Source organism: Oratosquilla oratoria, chromosome 18 (assembly GCF_046742065.1).
Source record: "Oratosquilla oratoria isolate Oo_2021 chromosome 18, ASM4674206v1, whole genome shotgun sequence".
In the NCBI taxonomy this organism is placed as follows: domain Eukaryota; kingdom Metazoa; phylum Arthropoda; class Malacostraca; order Stomatopoda; family Squillidae; genus Oratosquilla; species Oratosquilla oratoria.
In genome coordinates, this window is record NC_134794.1 from 59,642,125 (window position 1) to 59,662,453 (window position 20,329).

Genomic DNA, 20,329 nt, shown 5'->3' on the forward strand with positions numbered 1-20,329 from the left:
AGTGAAATTGAACCAAGGGCATGGTTAATTTAATTCCACGCTACAAAGTTCTCAGTGAGGGGCACCATCCTACCCTTCCATAAGGGGGAGTTTGTGATGTTAAACCATATCATCATCATATTGTCATCAAGAACATTTGACCATCTGCACATTTTAACTTCTCTACCCAACTCCCCCATCCCTCAGAGTGAATGCTTGCCTGACTGAAGGAGAGTTAGGGAGTGAGAAATAGGTGCTACCTCTATATTTTATAAGGTTGTGATAGTATCTCATCTAAGGGTTATCAGACAGTTATATAAAATCAGATATTGTTTCTGATGTCTTCTCTTGGGGGGGGGATGTGTGAAGAGTATTGCTGCAAAGGTATATATTGACTATTTTTTTCTTTCTTTTAGTTATGACCTCTGTCCTTCAAATTAAAGGTAAAAAATAAAACAAAGTATAGTACTCAATATCTCTTTCATTATAATTTATAGTATTCAGTCCAAAGACTTCTTCCTTTTATATTTATTAGGCAGCTTGCTTTAGCTGGGTAGGACTTCAGACCACATCAAGATGATATCTCATATTCCATCTTACTTGCTATATCCATTAGAATTACAAGGCTCCATATAAATTTTCAAATTATTCTATGACACTAGTCTTACCTACCCTTGCTATACCAATTTAATGAATTACAATTATATAGAAACACTTTTGGCTGATATAACCTTTGTATTTCACACAATGCTTTCACAAAAATTAATATGCACAACCAGACAGATTTTCATCATTACGACTCACCTACAAAGCTCAAATGATCAAATTCATAAAAAAAAAACACACAGGTACAACCTTGTGGTTCATAAATAACAATACTAGCATTAGGCCAATGTACAATATGGCATTGGGCTTCTGCAGTCTCTTGCAAACTCCTCAGAAATCACTCCAGCTTTCTACCCTAGTTGTTCAGGCAATCATTTCAAATCTGTATCATTATAAAACAAGATTAGTATCTAGAACACAAAAAATCTGTGGTGAATTTACTAATAAACTTATTTTCATAAACACTGTAAATGTTCTATGACCTAAAAGTGTGCTGTACAAAACAATTTAAAATATATTTACTCTAATTATGAATAACATTTTTATTTCCTCTTGAGAAACAATACTTTTTAGCTTATAAAATGGACTATGGCAATGAATGATCTTACAGAAGAACTGCTGAATAGAATTAAGAGTAGTGGGATAATGCCAACTCCCACATATTGTCTGTTTTGCACAACACTTTCAAGGTTATCTCACACTGTGACACTGTTAATTACAGTGCGATGAAGTGCTACTCTTTTTCTGAGAATCTGATATACTTTTGGTTACTTTATGCCACTTCTGACCACATCCCTCATAAAACCATAACGGCATGGACAAATGGTCTGTGCAGGGTTTTATGCAACTCCTGACCACTATGAGGATAAGGATATTACTACTGTACATATTAACAATTTTCAAATGGACAGCTCATAAATAGGTGATACCACACAGAAAAGTCTGAACATAGGAAACACATAAAACAGCACTCCTTTACAATACTTACAATAGATATTCACATGTGCAAAACTGCTTCACAATCCTTTTATACATCCCTCTCACACATTCAATGAACCAGGTAGTTCTGCTTCACAGCACTTCAGTAAATGCAAGTCAGATGAGCAGTACTGTTTCATAATACTTTTACAATACACAAAGGAATAATGCTTAAAACATTATTAGCTATTTTTCTAAGTCTGAGACTCAGCCTTGCTAATTTGTAGCACTTCTTTCTGTATCTTTCACAGGAGTATATTTTGGCTACAATAAATACACCATGGATGCTTGTCAAGCTTTGAAATGGATGGTAAACTGGTGGACTATTACTGTAATGACCTGACTTGGGTAACTTAGGAAATTCAACTTAAAAAAAAAAAAAAAAAAAGTAAAAATAAAAATAAATAAATAAATTTCATATACCATTATTTGGAATGTTAATCTAAGCTGTTATCAAAATACTCCTGCAGCAGCTGTTACAATTTTTTATTTTTGAAGAAGCAAGATCAGTTGATTTACAAAAATTACATTACTGAAATAAAATGCCAATCTAGTTCTCAAGTAGGGGTTCTTAGCCTTTTCATGATTCTAGACCTCAGTGGATTGCTCAACATTTCACCATAATCCTTTCAACATAGTGTTGAATTATCAATCTTATTAAATCAATCAACTTCCTCTCTTTTGTAGGAGACCTATGGTCTTGAGAAACCTATTCCTGGCCAGATTGGGCAAAAATAAGGTGATGAGATGTACAAGGGGAGATGGTGGCAGCAAGTAGGAGGTGAGTTTTAAAGGAGAGAGGTTGCAAGAAGTGAAGAGCTTTACATATTTAGAGTCACATATAGCAGGAGTAGGGGTGGAGGTAAACTATAGGTTATGGGGAATAAGTACAATGTTTGAGGGTAATAAAAAGTGATGCGAGAAATAGGTATTCAAGGACAGACACAAAGAGAAGACTGTATGAAGGTATGACTACCCATAACACTGTATGGGGCAGAGACAATTTAATGGAGCCTAAATGTACCGTATATGAGATGAAATAGCTGGGAATGGTGTTAAATGAGCTGTAATTGTGTATCAGTTGATAATTCTATTGCCCCACATCTCTCTTGTAGAAGACCCACAGCTCTGGTGAGCTCGAGTCATTTCTCATAATCATAATGTAATTTCTCTAGCAGTTTGCATATTGTGCTCCCATCTTACTCATGAAAAAAATGCAAGCCTATGTCCCACCTGTTACTATGATAAAATACATTCATTTTTGTCTACCAAATCCCTGACAAGTGATTATATCTTTTCAAGGATTCTTACCATACTTGCCTCCATTCTATTTTGTTGCTCCTTTTTCTACTGTTCCAATCTGTAAATATTAATTAACTCCTCCTGATTTCATTACAATTTTTTCTATGCCTCCACATATACATGTATATATATATATATATTGCTATTATCATTATTTTTTTTTTTTCTCATTATTATTTTTCTTATTTCCATTTTGATTCCCAACATTTTGTCTGTTTTTAACATTTGACTTGGGTCTGGTATCATTATTTTTCAGCATACTTACAGTATCTTCAATTATTTGTTTGCTTTCCTTGGGAGGTTTCTTGGTGAGGAGTGAAGGTTATGTATATGTAAAATATGAATGTTATTAATGTAGGATTTAGGTTTTGAGAAAGGGGCTGGCTGTTCAGCTGATGGAAAGCATCTGGCAGCAGTAGACCTACAGTATGGCAAAGGAGGAGAGTGACCCAAGGTGCTGCACAGTGAAAATGCTGCCTACTAAAGACTCCAAGCTCAAAGTACTTTGCTACCCTCAAGATGGAGACTAGTTTCCAACATAAAAGAATGATAAATGACTCTGACATCCCTAAGGACCAGAATTACATAGCATTCTTTTAAATTAGAAACTGGTATCTACCCAAAATCAGAATGCTGTTCACATCTAACTTCTACTATCCATTCATTGCTACCCTCTATAAATTTCTCCTTTATCACCTTCAAGACTCTGCCTATTCATTGTACCGGTAATATTGTCCTCGAAAACAGAGATGATATGATGGTTATTGCCAATGAAATATGAATACCCACCAAGGGTTGTGGCCCCAAGAGACAAATACATAATCCTTTTAAGTGTCAGTAAAAACTGCACAAGCAGGGTTTTTTTTGCTTCTTTAGTTGACCACAGTAATTCTGTATGCCGCTGGCAATATTTAAATGGTAACAGCATGTGACAGCGTTTATTAGAATATTCAGTGACTGTTGATAAGAAGAAGAACCCTCAATAAGGGACTGATGACATGTACCTGCATGTTATGTGGTAGTCTGCAAGATGGACAGCAAAGCTGCCCATTTTCAAAACCCATCAACCCCCTCACCTCTATCAGGTGATACTGGACAGGCACTCTGTCTCTAGACTGGGCCCAAGCTCTCTCTCTATCAGCTTCACCTTCTTGCACTTTTTCACACATGGAAAGCTGACAACCACTGTTCTCCTCTTTCTATCACTTTAAGCAGGTGACAGAAACCGTCCCATACTGATACAACACCATTTCAAAATTTCTTCCCAGAGAGATCTGTGGGAGGTTCCAAGGACTGTTACCAGCCACTGTGGGGCTGTGGGTTTTCCTAGTATTGAAACTTGAGGCAACAAATGATTGATTGAATCCTCAATAACAGTAAAGTGAAATTAACTGCTCATTTATTCTGTTTAATTTCTATTCTATAAAAAAATCTTATTGTTTTCTGCATGTGAGATGTACAAGGGAAGAGGGTGGCAGAGAGTCGGAAGTAAGTCTTAAAGGAGAGGCTGGAGGAAATGGATAGTTTCAAGTATTTGAGGTTGTATGTGGCAGGAAATGGAGGAATGGAAGTGGAGGTAAACTGTGGATTGAGAGAAGCAAGTAAACGTCTTAAGGGACTGAAAAGTGTCATGAGAAATAGGCCTTTGGGAATGGAAGCAAAGAGAACATTGCATGATGGGGTGATTGTGCTGACAATACTGTATGGGGTGGAGACCTGCAGTTTAAGAGAGGCAGAAAGGAGAAGTTAAAATTTGTTTGAGATGAAGTATGTGAGAAGTATGGTAGGGGTTACAAGATTAGATAGAGTGAGAAATGAGGAGGTAAGGAGGAAAGCAGGGGTGGGCAGGGAGCTGGTAGATAGGGCTAATGAAAGATAAATTATTGGGATGGTTTGGGCACACAGAAAGAATGAATGATGAAAGATTAGTAACAAGAGCATGAAAATCAGAAGTGGTTGGAGTGAATTTAAGAGGATGGCAAAGGATGAGATGGATGAATATAGTGAAAGGGGCTCTGAGCAAGAGGGGAATGTCTGTTGAACAGAGAAAAGAGAAACCAAGGGATAGGGGAGAGTGGAGAATGGTTGTCTATCGATGATAATTTGATGCAGTCTAAAGAGACTTCTCCCTATCTTCCTTGTTTTCTGCATGAGGGGATGCGGAGGGAAGGTTGCCAAGTGAAGTGAAGTGGCCCTCCTGTGGATGTACTGTGCCTTAATGCTTTACTTCTTAACCCTATCAATACAGGCCAAAATCTCGCGGGCAGCATTAGCTGCCAGACATGCGATGTTGCGTCATAATACTCGCATTATAAAAAATAAAGTTACCGCTGTATTGGTCGTTCTCTTTCACCCGTGAATTTTGATAACCATAGAAAATATGATGAAGCCAGTTTACAGAGTATGGGGGTCACGCAGGTACAACTACAATATATATAATCAAGACGCCGACATCGGCATCCTCACGTACCCACTTGCTCTTCATGACGCCTACGTAGGCGTCATCGTATCAAAGGGGTTAACTGAGGAGTGGGCAGGAGACAGGGATGACCCTTCACCAGTGAGGAGCTAAGGTGAGAGGGAAACAAGGGTGGTGGACAGGGGTGGAATGGGTGGGAGCAGGTGGCTGCCTCCCTTATATAAGGGAAGAAGTCCTTGTTATATAGATAGATATGTGAAAATATATTCTGTATACAATACACATGCATATACTTTTGAGGGGCAAAGAATGAATTAGATTTACAATACTTTTTACTGGAAAATATGCTTTCATTCATAGGTATTGAGTTCACAATATACTTTTTTTTTTAATGAAATGGATTTGTGAATCAAGGTTCCTCTATACTGCTAATGGTGCAAATCAAATCAAATTTTCCTTTTCTTTGATTATTCAGGGATAGTGTTCCATATCCCCACCCTTTGCCTCCTGTACCATGGATATCCCTGTTTAAGAACCCTTCCTCTACTATTGGAAGGAAGTAAATGATTTGCTTTTCAAAATGTATCCAATGGAATATGCATATCCTATGTATTATCAAAACAAGGACAAATACTACCTACAAACTTATACTTGCCTAGATGAAGTTTCACAACTCAAGAGAAAACAAAATGGGTCACTAATAAAACTGAAGAAAGATATCTACAAAAAAAGACAGACTAATAACATAAATAGCCTACAAATTAACAAATTTACAAACAAGTAATCATTAGTGTTAAAGTGTTTTTTCTAGAATTCTACTAATACAACCTTTATTTTAAAGCCTTGACTCCTTTGCATATACAAGCTTCAAAATTACCAAAATAAGTGCAAATATATAACTGTAACCATACCAACTTCAGAAAAATAAATTTAGAATGAACTATATGAAGCAGTGTTTCATACACTGAAGCAATGGTAATTAGCTGCATGCTCCAACCAAGGAAATGAGGATTAAGATATACTACACTTAATTAAGGAAAGTAAGATAACTTATTTCTGTGTTTACTTAAGAATTCTAAGAAGTGGGGACCTTATGTGAGGTGCTTAACTGTGGGTAAAGCTGTCACCTTAACTCTACATATACAGACTTCCAAAACAAGTTACAATCACTAGCAGCCATTGGAAATGAAAATGTGCCTCCACAGTATAAGGTGAGAGTGAAAATCACTGCACTATGATAATATTCAACATATAGGAACTTAATCATGTTTTCACAGTAATTTAAGTACAAATTCAAAGGCTGAATGGAAGGCATAAAATAGAAATGGATAATGACCCTATCAATCAATCCTTTGCAATAGTTCTTCTTTGCAGGAGATATGCAGCTCCCAAGGGGTGAGCTATAGCTACAAATTGAGCTCATAAAGCATTTGATGAAAAACTTTTGTGTAGGTGGAGTGACTGCGTGCAAGATAGTTTAGTAGAAAGAGGTTTGTCCTCCAAGTAGGGGTTGTGTCAGGGGAATCGAGTATCTTTCCAGGCCAATTCTGCATCATACTATTTCAGTGCAATTCTTGCTTGTCTTGGGAGTACCTTCTCTGCTGAGTTAATTTCTGGAAGAATCTGGTGAAGTATAGGATCTAGAGATCCATTAAGTAGAATTTACTTTGTAATTTGTGTACTTACTTCATTGTATTTACTTCAATGTAATACAATGTGGTCTCTATGTATGGTGTGCTATACGAACAAATAATCTTATTTTATTTATTTATTTATTTTTTATCTTGTTATTGTTATTATATATATATATATATATATATATATATATATATATATTTATAAGATAATCAAATTTGTGTTGTAAGTTGAAATTCAAACAACAAACAGTGAGCATGTTGCATTTGCTAGTCAATGTTTATAGTTTCTTGTGGACGAAGGGCCATCCCTGTACCCTGCCCACTACTTGCATCAGAGGCAATGCAGCAAACAACAGCAGGGTCATCCACAAACAACTGGTTTACCTCCCACTTCCTCTCTCACTGGTTTCAAACCCTTGCCTATGAACCTCACATTTACCTCCTGCACCACCCCTACTCATATACATGTTGAACAACCATGGTGACATTATACAATGTTGGTGCAGCCCTACCTTCACCTCATACAATTCACTCTCTCCACTCACTACCCTCACAGAGGGATGCTACCAATACAAATATAATCCCTCTTACAAGGGAGGTAGCCAAAGTCAAAGCATAAATTCACTCCCACTCATTTCATTCCCACATACTCCAATCCCATTCACCACCCTTCCTTCCCTCTTTTCTTGGCTCCTCCTGGATGATGGGTCATCCCTACGTCTCGCCCACTGGCCTGGGTCAGAAGCAATGCAGCAAGACAGTATATCCACAGCAAGGCTGCTTCATTTAATCTGTGCCACCCCCTCTCTGTCCCCTCATGCAGAAAAAGAGAAGATGGGGAGAAATCCCTTCGGACTGTGTTAAAATATTATTCATACATACTCTCTAATCCCCTCATCCCCCATCCACTCCCTTCCATGCATCACAGCATCATCCATACATAACCATTCTCCACTCACCCCTATCTTCTGTTTTCTCCCTTCCTTCCTCAAGAGACATCCTCCTCTTTCCCAACACCCCTTTTACCCCATCCATCCATCTCATCCTTGGTCATCCCCTCATGTTCACTCCTTCCACCTTTGCCTTCCACACCTCTTTTACTAACCTTTCTTCACTCATTATTTCCATGTGTCCAAACCATCCCAATACTCTTTCATCAACCCTATCTCCCAACTCCTTTTCCACCCCCCGCTCTCCTCCTCACCTCCTTGTTTCTCACTCTATTATTATTATTATTATAATACATACATATATGTACCAAAGGCTTTTTCCCCCTTACAAGGGAGGTAGCCAAAAAACAAAAGCATAAAAACTACCCCCACCCATTCCATCCCTAACATACACCACTCCCCTCCACCCTCTTATCTCGGCACCTCCTGGATGACAGCTTATCCCTGCATCTTACCCATTGGTCTGGGTCAGAAGCAGTGTCACAAGACACAGCACATGCACAGCAAGGCTGCTTCATTAAATTGGTGATCTCTGCTCTCCATCCCCTTCGGGCTACTTTAACTTATTTCTCACACATACTCCCTCACCCCCCATTATCATAATAATAATAATCATATATAGATATACCAATAGCTTTTTCCCTCTTGCAAGGGAGGTAGCCAGAAAACAAAGGCATAAGATCCACTTCCACCCATTCCATCCCCATATCCACTCCCATTCACCACCCTCCCTCCCTCTTATCTTGGCTCCTCCTAGATAACAGGTCATCGCTGCATCTTTCCCACTGCCCTGGGTCAGAAGCAATGTAGTAAGACACAGCACATCCACAGCAAGGCAGCTTCATCTAACTGGTGAGTCCCCACTTTCTGTCCTCTCATGCAGAAAAAGAGAAGATGGGGAGAAATCCCTTCGGGCTGTGTCAAAATATCATTCACACTTACTCCCTCACCACCCCCATCATCATCATCAGTCATCATCATGATAATAATAATAATAATAATAACAATAATGAAATAATAATAATATTTAAATAATAATAACAATAACAATAATAATAATAAAAATACTGCCTCAAGTTTTAGTAACTGAAAACCCGCAGCCCCACAACTGCTGTCACTGGTCCTCAGGTCATCCCATAGATCTCTCTGCAAAGAAATGTTAGGCTATTGTATGTGATGTATTAGTGTCACCAGCTTAGGAGGAGGAGAGTAGCGATTGGCTGTGAGTTCCACCTATGTGAAACGGAGGAAAAGCAGTTAAAGCTGATAAAGACAGATTCTGGGCCATCTCTAGAAACTGACTTGCATCTCCAGCTGAAGGCAAGGGTGTTGATGGGTTCTTCCTACATACAGCAAATAGATGAATTTCTTGGACCTGTGTTTCACAGGACCTACTCTTGCAGGTACCTGTTGTTGGTTCTAGCGCAATAAATTAAGCTTTTAAATCCATATTCACTCACAAAGTAGTATATAAAGCTGCAACAAGAATGTACTAACAAACAATAACCAAGCCTTAATTAAAGCAAGGGCAATAAACACTTGGTAGTTTGCTTACATCACTACAAACACATACAGCCCACAAAGATTTTCCTGTCTTTTAAATATTTACCTAATAGTATTTACCTAACTAGTGGCAGCCTTTGGGAGGGTATGTGAAATGAGCACATGGGCAAAAGAATGGTGATGAGATGTATAAGGTGTGATGGAGGAAAGTTTCAAAGATAAACAATTGAAGGAAGCAGAGAGCTGTACTTGGGATCATACGTAACAGGGATTGGAGAGGTGATGAATAAGTTCCTGGAATAACCTAGAGGATGATTTAACCTAAGCTAGACCCATACATGAATTTCAAATAAGGTACAATCATTTGGGAGTAAGAGAAGGAGGACCCCGCAAATGTCAATCCTTTCCTGAGGAAGGAAAATCTCTGTATGCTGGATGCATGATAATAATTGTTGCCTGAAGTTTCAATGACTGGAAACCTGCAGCCCAACAGTGGCTAATAATAGTCCTTGGGGCATCCAACAGATCTCTCTGGGAAGAAACTTTAGACTGTTGTTTGTATTGTATTAGTGTGGGACTGTTTCTCTTTCACTGGCTAAAATTAGTAGAAGGAAGGGAGCAGTCACTGTTTGTCAGTTCTTCATGTGTGAAAAAGATACAAGAAATGCTGTGAGGATTGAGAAAGAGAGAGAGATAGATCTTGGGGCCAGCCAGTTAGAGCTGCACCTCCTAATGGAGGTGAGGGGGTTGAGTTTTGAAAATGGACAGCTCTGCTGTCCATCTTGTAGGATCATCACAGGCAGGTACCCATCATTGGTCCTGCTGGATGTGTATAGAACCATATAAGCTAATTTGTTTAATTCCAGAGTGAAATTTATTATTACAAATCTGGAAAGCAAAAGAAAACCAATCCCTATTCAATATGTACAATTTCAAGTTTCTTACTTGTTTACTACAGGAGCAACAGATTAAGACAATTACCATTTCCCACTTGGAAAAGCCATTCCTGTATTTGGAATCACCAAAATATTAATTAATCTAGTCTAGGGGATAAGATAAATATAAACTATATATATGCAAATTAATAAATAAATAAATTATGATAAAGTTTTCTACTGGACATGTAAATAAAAAAAGAATTAACATTCATACATTTAGCTACAAAATGCTGTTACGATAAACCCTCATTTCTTAACAAGATTAGCACCAAGCAGACTTCAACCAAAATCCTAACACCAGATTGCATCACTGACATGAGGTTCTTCAGATGTTTCTTTTGCATGGAAAAACCATTTCATTTGAAAAGCCAGAGTAGACTTATAAAACTGGTTATGTATTACACCTACATAGGAATGCGTACAATGAAATGCAAGGCTACTAGCATCAAGTCGGATACAAAATGTTTCTGTAAAAATTATCTATAAAATCAGAAACAACAACATTCCAATTGAAGGCAACTAAGTTTGTTGATTACCTGCATTCATTACAAAGGTGAAGTCAGTCATTACTCTAAGTACACGTACACAAACAATTCAACATTACTTGATCATAATAGATTTCCTTTACCTTAAAGATTTTCTTTGAAGTGGAATATCATAAACTTTGGCCTTCTTGTCACAACCTCCATACTTCTACATATAAGCAAAAAAGGAAAAAAAAACAAAACAAAAATTGAAAAGAATTGCATAATACGACTGAAAATTCAAAGTAAAATCCACAGTATAACTATATGATATGTGGACTCTAAACTTATTTGGAATTTAGGAAAGGAGATTTTTGTATCTGATGGCAATTATTTTATTACTACGGTGTTTGCAATGGCCCACAAAAACAGTGTATATTCATGTTGAAAAACTCAAATCACTGCATTGAATCAAATGGACAGAATAGCACTGATTTTTACAGTAAAAATTTATCATCAAGCATGAATAAACATGAACAATTTCCCTTACCATTACTATACAAAAAGATAGTAGTTTAGTGGTAGCACCACAAAATTGATAAAATTTAAATAAAATATTAAGAATCTCCCATCCTATGATTGTTATGTCTGAAGATGTTCATGAATTACTTGCTTCATACAGTGTAATGACTGACAGCATAGTAAACAATTATATGTATAATCATTTCATGAATTTAGCTTTATCTGTCATGGGAGTTGAGGTGCATATTGGATCTTCGTAGTCCCCTCTCTGGCTGCTCAATCTAATAAGTTGTTTACCTTCAGGCGACAGTGGAGTTCCTGAATCAAATTCAAAATCATCGTCATCTGGTGAATTAGGAGTGTCTCTTAAGGGGGCATAACCTGGAGTGATGGCTTCTGGTGAAGAAGGATCTGATGGAGTTTCTGCTGATAAGGTCAATGACTTGGGGGGATCAAACTTGCGTTCAAAGAGAGGGGAACTTGAGTCAAGGTCCAATGCCAAACAAGTTTTGTTAAGATCTGATTTCTCTTCTTCACAGTCACTATCATCACCACAATTATCTTCTTTTTTACACAAGAAAACTCTATCCTTGACGCCTGATAGACATGATGCGGAGGATCCTGAAAAGTTTAAAAGTAACTTTTAGCATGACTTATGCACTTCTAATTTACCATTTATATAATCAGGCAATATGGCTGAATTAAATTTTTTAGATAAAAATAATGATAATAATAACTACTAATCTAAGTTAACATATTTCATAAAGAAAAAAGATGATTCTCTCCAAAAGTCCATCTAGTACAGCCGACAAGCAGCCTCCCAGTACTGGTCCTAATCAAGTCAATGGTATATAAGTTCTAAATCTTGAGATATAAAGAAAAAACTTGTGATGCATCTACAAAAATAAGCAAAAATGAGCATCACAAACCCCGGCACGAAGGCTGCCCACTGATCCGAAGGTTGAGGAGAGAATGTGTAGCTGTCTCAATGGCTGATGAAGATTGGTGTGCAGCAGTTGGCTGTAATGATGGTTTGCAGCTCTCAATGACTGGGGTGTTTACTGGTGTGCAGATTGACTGGCTGGCTTCCATCAGCTCTTCCTCAAGCATGAGGCCCATTATGGCTTCATCACTCAACATTTCAATGCTGTCAATGATAAGGCTACAGTTATTTGGTTCTAATATCAAATGTATATAATACAGCTTTGAAGAATTATAGTGAACCTTTGATTTCAATATTAATGAAACCTGAAAGAATGGCACAATTTCTTATATTGGGTTTCCAACATCTAATATATATAACTAAGATCACAAATGTACATATATAGTTAAAATTTTAATCTAAAACTCAGGAAAACAATTATTATCACTGGTACCTGCAGAATCTTGACAAAAGCTAAGGATTTTTTTTGGCCTTTATGGATTTGGATGAAGCTTATGACTGGGTAGACTGGAAGGCACTGTGGGAGGTATTGTAGATATATGGGACTGGGAGAAAGCTGTTAAGGGCAGTCAATAGTAGTAGAGCCTGAGTTAAAGTTAGAAATAGAGAGAGTGAATGGTCTGAGGTAAGGTGGGGCTGCTACAGGGCTGTGTCATGTTGCCATGGCTGTTTAATGTGTACATGGATGGGGTGGTATGAAAAGTATATGCAAGGGTAACAGACAGAAGACTGGAGATGGTTAAAGATAATGGAGAGAAGTGGGAGGTGACCCAGTGAACTTGCAGATGACATTGCACTTGTGATGAAGTTTGAGAAGGTATGCGATATGAGAAAGTTAAAGGTAAATGTGGGTAGATGTAAGATGATGAGATGTACAAAGGGAGAGGGTGGCAGTGAGTGAAGCAAGTCTTACATGAGAGAGACTACAGGAAGTGGGCAGTTTTAAGTATTTGAGGATACATGTGGCAGGAAATGGAGTGGTGTGAGTAGAGGTAAACTATAGACTGAGAGAAGTAAGTAAATATCTTGGGGGATTTAAAAAAGTGTCATGAGAAATAGGCATCTGGGGATGGATGCAAAGAGAAGATTATATTTACCTAGTTGTATTTTACGGGATGAGAGCTATACTCGTAGTGACCCATTTTCGTATCTCTCCACATCCAGTTTATGCTTAAAATCGTGTATGGTTCTGGTATTCACTGTTTCTCCATTCAGTTTGTTCCAGACATCAATCACTCTGTATGGGAAGCTATTTTTTTCAGGTCTCTTCTGTAGCTGTCTTTCTTTAGTTTCTTTTCATGTCCTCTTGTTTCTCTTCTGTTCCACTTTAATAAGTCATCTCTATCAAGAATTTCCATCCCTTTCATAATTCTGAGAATGGTCAACAAATCGCCTTTCTCTTCTCCGTTCCAGTGTTGACAGATGTAATTTCTCCAATCTTTGTTCGTATGTCAGATTTGACAGTGTAGGTGACATTTTTGTTGCTGCTCTTTGGATTCTTTCTAATTTTCTTATGTTCTTCTTTGTACTAGGTGCCCACAGTGTTGCAGCATATTCTAGTTTATCAGTGTGACAACTATTCTTTTTTTTACCATCTCCTCATCTATGTAGTCGAAGGCCACTTTCATTGATCTCAATAAGTTATAAGTCTCTCCAAATAATTTATTGACATGTTTATCAGGTGTCAATAGTTTACCTTGTATCCCTCCTATGGTTTCCGGTTTTCTTAATAATTTTTTGTTTGGTACTTTATCAAAAGCTTTTTGTAAATCTAGGAAAGTACAATCAGCCCACCCATCCCTTTCTTGTATTATGTCTATTAGTCCTGAATAGAAACCGATCAAATTTGTGGCACATGATCTTCCCTGTCTAAATCCAAACTGTCTTGGATTTAGTATACTGTTCTCCTCCAGATGTTTTGTCCACCTGTTTTTGATAACTTTTTCACAAATTTTGGCTACTGTGCTAGTAAGGGAGACTGGTCTGTAATTTGTTGGGTTTTCCTTGTTTCCTCCTTTATATATTGGTACGATATTGGCATTTTCCCAGTATTCTGGTATTTTTCGTTCTTTGAGTGAGTAGCTTATTACCTTATATACTTTGTCTATTAGTTCATCTTTACATTCTTTTAATATCCAGTTTGCAATTCCATCCTGGCCATGCAATTCCCTGACATCAAGGATCATTGTTATGGTGTACGTGTATAGCACCGTACATTTGTGATTATTGTGCATATGTATTAATAGACCAGGAGATACATGTTTTCTCACTTATATATTTGTCACATGTTATATAATCATGTTTTATTTGTTTTTGTATTATTTGGTTATGATTTGTGTATGTTTTTCCCGTGCTGTGACTTTCCCACCAAGTCTGAGCTTGGTGGCATGGCTTGGCATCAGAGGCAGTCTTGGTTCTGCCTCCCAAGTGACCGCACACTTGTATATGTAGTGCTTTACAATTATTAAGTTATACATATTCAGTATTTCATTGGCCACCCTTATACATATGGTGACAGTGCATTAAAAACATCTGCTATTGCATTAACTTTGTGTTTTGAACATTCAAAAGTATACTTAATGCAACTTTGAACTTTGCAGTGTTGTGAACTTTAGAGCCGGCCAGCATATTGCGTTTGTATTTGTGCTTTTTTTTCTGTCTCCCTCTCTAGTTTCTAGGGTTACAGGATTTAATAACTTTTAATAAGTGATGGTGCTAAGGAACAGTGTATTGGCAAGGTCCCCCATGTGATTTTATTGAGAGACAAATGCCTCGTGGTTCTTCATGTTCTGGCTTCGTTTGAACTTTTGTTTATTGTCATCGTCTTCAGCATTGGTGGAATGCTTCCCTATGGTTGTGTTTATGGCAATTAATTTGGAGACTGGATGAGGACGGATTACAGTTCATGCCTAGATTGAATGAAGAATTGGCCAACATATTTGCCGGTTTCAATACTTTGCCTCTGACTGGTTATTTTGAATTGTTAAACATTATTGTGTATTGTGTATATAGCCAGGCATGTTGTCTTGGCTGCCATGTTTGTTTCCTCTGTGATGTCATTTCTTGACAGTCACATTTTCTTTGGTTGTTTGTAAGAAAACTGGTGTTATTGTTCAATCTTTTTTTTTTAGGTATTTCCTGTGTATTGGACATTGTTATATGACCATCAGACTAGATGGATTCATCTTTCCTGTAAAGGAGTGTGTGATTTTGTAAAGCAGTTCCAATTCTTAATATATGTATATTTTTTCTGTTTTTCTCAATGTCGCAGTGGTACCAAAATTCCAAGATCTTGTTTAGCAATGTCTACTAAACATAAGCTGCCCTCCTTTATTAATACCCAAACATCACCTCAGACAATGGCTCATACTTTCATGCTGTTACATCAGGATCCTTCTGTTATTAAATTTCTGGTGATCCCCAGTATAAAGCCATTGATTTTCTTTGCCAGTGTGAAGATTGTATTGTTAATACTAATATTTCTGCGGGGTCAGAGAATTTCTCTTTCGTAAGGTCACAGGTTGTGCCTAATTCTCTGGCGTCTGAGATGTCTTCTTGCCTCGACCTCAAGTCTTTAGGGTATAATTACGACCTCTTTCGGTCTAATTTCCTTAATTTTTTTCTGATCCCCCTGTAGGCAATTCTTTTCAATGGTGTTTTAATTTGGCTGATGTTCTTACATTGAAATTGGGCACTCTTGACTATAGGCGTACAAAGGCCCAGGCCAGCAAAATTATGGTTGAAGCCTTAGATTCTCTCTCCCATTCAGAGTGGGTTGATCATGGCACTATCTCTTTAGATAGGTTCCACCTTATTTTGGAGTTTCTTTTATACATCATTCTTTTAGCACCTTTTGAAAGGAGACCTGCCTCTTCTCTCAGCTATAAGACAGATGAGACTCTACCGTCTTTTGTAACTAAGCTTTCATGTAAACTTAGGGAAGTAACTTCTGGTTCCTTGTGTATTAGCAGTACTCAGCAACAAGCCAATGTTCCTAGTTCTCCTCCTCCACCCCCAGTCTTCAGTTCCTACATGCAGCTCCCTTTCCTCTACATTTACCCCTCCTGTACTCACATGTACCTATTGTAACAAGTCAGGTCATTCGAGTGATTTTTGTTTTTGTCGTAAGTGTCATGTACATAAGTCAAGACAGTCCCCTGTCCATAGGAATGTATCAGATGTTACTTCTAATGTGACACATAACCCCTCTAGAGTAGAGCCACAGGACAAGCTTAACTACTGTCATATCCATGGTCATTGTAAACACTTGACTGATTGATTTTTCAAGATTTTGCAGCTTCGAGCTGAGGCACCTTCTCACCCTAGACAATCTCCATCCCATTTTCACAAGCACTTGTTTCACAACCCAAAAGTTTGAGGGTACTGTGAGGTCACAGATTATCCCCTTGGTGGCTGCTGAGTCTTCTCAGTTACTCACCTTCCAATTTCTTACAGAGAATACACCTCTTTCTGTCACTATAGATACTGGTGCAGAATGTAGTCTCATAAGTAGAAAAGTTTATTATGCTCTCCAGGATTTGTACAATCTCCCTTTATCTCCTTTTTGTAATAGTTATATTCTGTACAAGGTGCTCCCTTGCCTATTCTTGGGTCCGTTTGTATTCCCTAAAGGTTTTCCTCACATGCTATAGTTTTCCATGTCACTTTTGTCATTGTCTCTGGTCTTGCCTTTATGTGTGATTGCCTTTTGGGCATCGATGCTCTTACAGCACATGGCATTAATGTACCTCCTAGTTGCTGTGTAGTGACTTTCTGTAATTTTGTTATTCCTGCAACAGATAGGCCAGTTTCCATATATGACTCCCCTCCTGTGCATGACCAGGTTTGTATGAGGCTGGTAAATAAAGGTAGATAAGTAGGTAGATAGAAGTGTAAGTGATGAGCATTTTATTTCATGTGTAGGAGGTTTTGAAAACAATAGCTGCAAAGGAGTTGCATAATCTCACTCACCATCTAAAGTTTATAAACAATTGCTAGGGTCCAGATTTTAATGCTAATGTGACAATATGTAAACTAAGCCATTTCTGCCTTTGATAATGAGATTGCTTGTGTAAGCGGTATTGCTTAAGATGTTGTAACAGTCTTTCTGATTGGAGAAGGGTGGGAGGAGAAAAAATTATTGGTACATGGGAGAAAAGTCACACCCTTAGGGGAGGCACTTATTTGTAACATTGAAGATCACTGGATGGATAAGGTAGTGACGTCAGAGCAGAAGTGACTTAGTGAGTGGATTGGGGATCCTAGGCAGGAGTCCCTTGGTGTATAATATTTGAGAAGAAAAGAAAAACTATACCTCCATTTAATTCACTCCATCAAGAGACATTACTTTCTAAAGCAAGATATGATAAAAGGAAAGTGAATGAAGAAATATATCATAGAAGGGAACAGTTAAACTGAATTAAATCAATAATTATGGAGAGACGGGAACTGAAAGTGGCACGGTTGAAAGTGGTGGCACACATGGGGATAAGAAAGTGACAGCAGCTACAGGACAAACTGAGTGAATAGAAAACACTCCAAAGAGACTGGTGAGTGCAGCAAACAACAAGACTGAATGCAAGATAAGTCTACAGGTGTAAGGGTACACCAACCTACAGTGCACAACCACAAACGCAACCACAACCATGCATATGCTGACTCCAAGGGATAGCAAGACAAGGAGCAAGGGGTCTACAACACTACAAACAACTACTACGAGTGAATGAGGTACATTGAGTTATGAGGAACGAGGGGATGAGCTACAACTATTACAGTGAATTAATGAGTCTGCAACCACTATGAGGCAGTGAAAAAGGATTGATGAGGGATGATGAGGTTGACATATGTGGAGGCAGTCAATTCAAATTGACTTTAAAAACACTGAAGGTATGACCACTAACACTAATGTATTAAGACACGAGGTTCATACCTCAAATGTCAATATTCCCAAATTCACAGGTGATGAAAACACCTTGGGAGTTAATAGGTTTCTTAGTTTGGTTGATACATTAATTGTAAGCAAAAATATAACAGATGAAAAAAGGAAAATAGAAATTTTAAAAGAGAATGTAGATCCTGAGAAGGGTAGAGCTAGGCTTATAATAAATTTCCAGCAAATGGAAGATATCAACCAATATGAAGCTTATAAGAAGGCATTCATTAAACATTTTATGTCAAAGTGTGATCAGGATCCTATCAGGTCTTTGGTTAGAATGATAAAGTATAAACAAGTGAATCAGACACAGAATACTTAGCAAAACTAGACAGATGGTCTAAGGACATCAATTCTATCTTGAAAAATTCAGATTGGATAGAAAGATCTAGTGATAAAATGAAAATTTCTCAGGTAATCAAATTAATCACATTTGCCTTGCTAACAAATAGCTCAGATGAATGGCAGAAAAGCTGTATAAAGATCTCAAGACAACTATGAATTTAGGGGAGGTAGATTATCTTCTTCAAGGGTATAGTGAATCTAAAGCAATTAGTCCATATGTGATAACAGTGGGACAACAGAAACTAGGATATCTAGAAGTGATTATAGAAATAGAGGATCTGAACATAGAGTCAGAAGCAATTCAAGGGATGCTTGAATAGAATGCTACAATTGTAATACTTGGGGGCATAAAGCACAAAATCCTTCAAAATCATCCATTTCTCTTCCACTTGTGTCTCTTTATTGTAGAAAATTTTCCCAACTCATTTTTTTAGAAAAAAAAAAAAAATCCCAAAGTCCATTTTGTTATACACCAATTTTCCTTTTCTGTACTACTCATTTTTCTCCATATGTATTTCCCCTTTTCATTCAAACTGAAGTTGTATGTGGTCACTCTTTCAAACTGGTGTCTTGTATTCCATTTTATCCACAATTTCAGGCTCTGATGTAAATATTAAATCTAGTCTCAATGGTTCTTCATTATTTCTACATCTAGTATTTTCTTTTACCCATTGGGTCATTGTATGTTCTATAGTCAAGTAATATATTCAACCAAAGGTCCTCTCCACCTTTCACTATCATCTCTTTCCAACATATTTCTTTGCAGTTAAAATCTTTCATAAGTGCTACGTTTCCTCCATCCTTCTAACATATTTAAATAATTGTTCTTTCAAAAAAAAAAAAAAAAAAAAAAGGGGGGGCGCATAGATTACCACAACCTTTCTATTTTTCATGTCACTATTTTCAACTTTTATTATGATCATTTCCACACTGCTCTCTCCATCTGTAACCTTCATCACATTCAAGTTTTTCTCTATTTTTCATCCAGTTATTATATAATCCTTGACCAACACTATTTGGTGGTAGTGGACCCCTTAATTTTGTCTCCACAATTCCCATGACATCTGGTTTTTCTTCTGACACATAATTTAATTCATTTAATCCTGAGTTCAAATCATCTATGTTAGTACAAGTCACTTTTAATTTTTTTCCTTCTCTATCTTGTTCTCTGTTTCTTTCATTTCTTTTTCTTGAATATACCATTTTCTCAACCTAATATCTAGTACTCTCCAATAGAACTTTTTCTTTTCGATTTCCATTTTTTTTTTTTTTTTTTTAGCTTTACTTCTTAGTGTTTTCTCTCTCTTTTCCTCATTGTTTATTTCTTTTTTTATCCATATACTTTTATAGTTTTCACTATTTGCCAACTTTCCTGCTTTTGCTAATACTTCTGCTGCAATTTGTAACCTTAATTTGATCTTTAAATATATATATATATATATATATATATTTAGCATTGCCCCATTCTATGCATTTCTAGTTCCTTTTCTATTTCTTGGTCTTTGTCTTGTACTGTTTTTCTCTTTTTTCCTCATTGTTCATTTTTTTTATCCATATACTTTTATAGTTTTCACTATTTGCCAACTTTCTTGCTTTGCTAATACTTCTGCTACCATTTGTGACCTTAATTTGATCTTTAGATATATTTTTTTTTAATATTGCCCTATTCTATGCACTTCTATTTCCTTTTCTATTTCTTGCTTTGTCTTGTACTCCTTTCAGAATATTTTTGCTATTTCCTTCCCTTCTTTTTCTCTCAAATATGTTTTTCCTTTATATTATATATTATGCATTTTTTTTTTTGGGGGGGG

At 37.1% G+C, this 20,329-nt stretch overlaps 1 protein-coding gene across 5 annotated transcripts in view; it reads right to left on the reverse strand.

The window, feature by feature from the left end:
• Positions 1–444: 444 nt before the first annotated feature.
• LOC143035289 (uncharacterized) overlaps positions 445–20,329 on the reverse strand; it is a 63,835-nt gene continuing 43,950 nt past the window's right edge. For 2 of the 5 annotated variants that reach the window (XM_076202164.1, XM_076202163.1), the window contains 2 exons: positions 12,228–12,445; positions 11,046–11,919 (listed from right to left, as the gene is read on the reverse strand). In XM_076202164.1, coding sequence (XP_076058279.1) covers positions 11,498–11,919; positions 12,228–12,445 — 640 coding nt within the window. In that variant the 3' untranslated portion in view covers positions 11,046–11,497. Of the gene's footprint in view, positions 968–8,326; positions 8,418–10,940; positions 11,006–11,045; positions 11,920–12,227; positions 12,446–20,329 lie in introns of those variants that run through there. The other 3 variants (XR_012967310.1, XR_012967309.1, XM_076202165.1) reach the window with 3 other exon arrangements.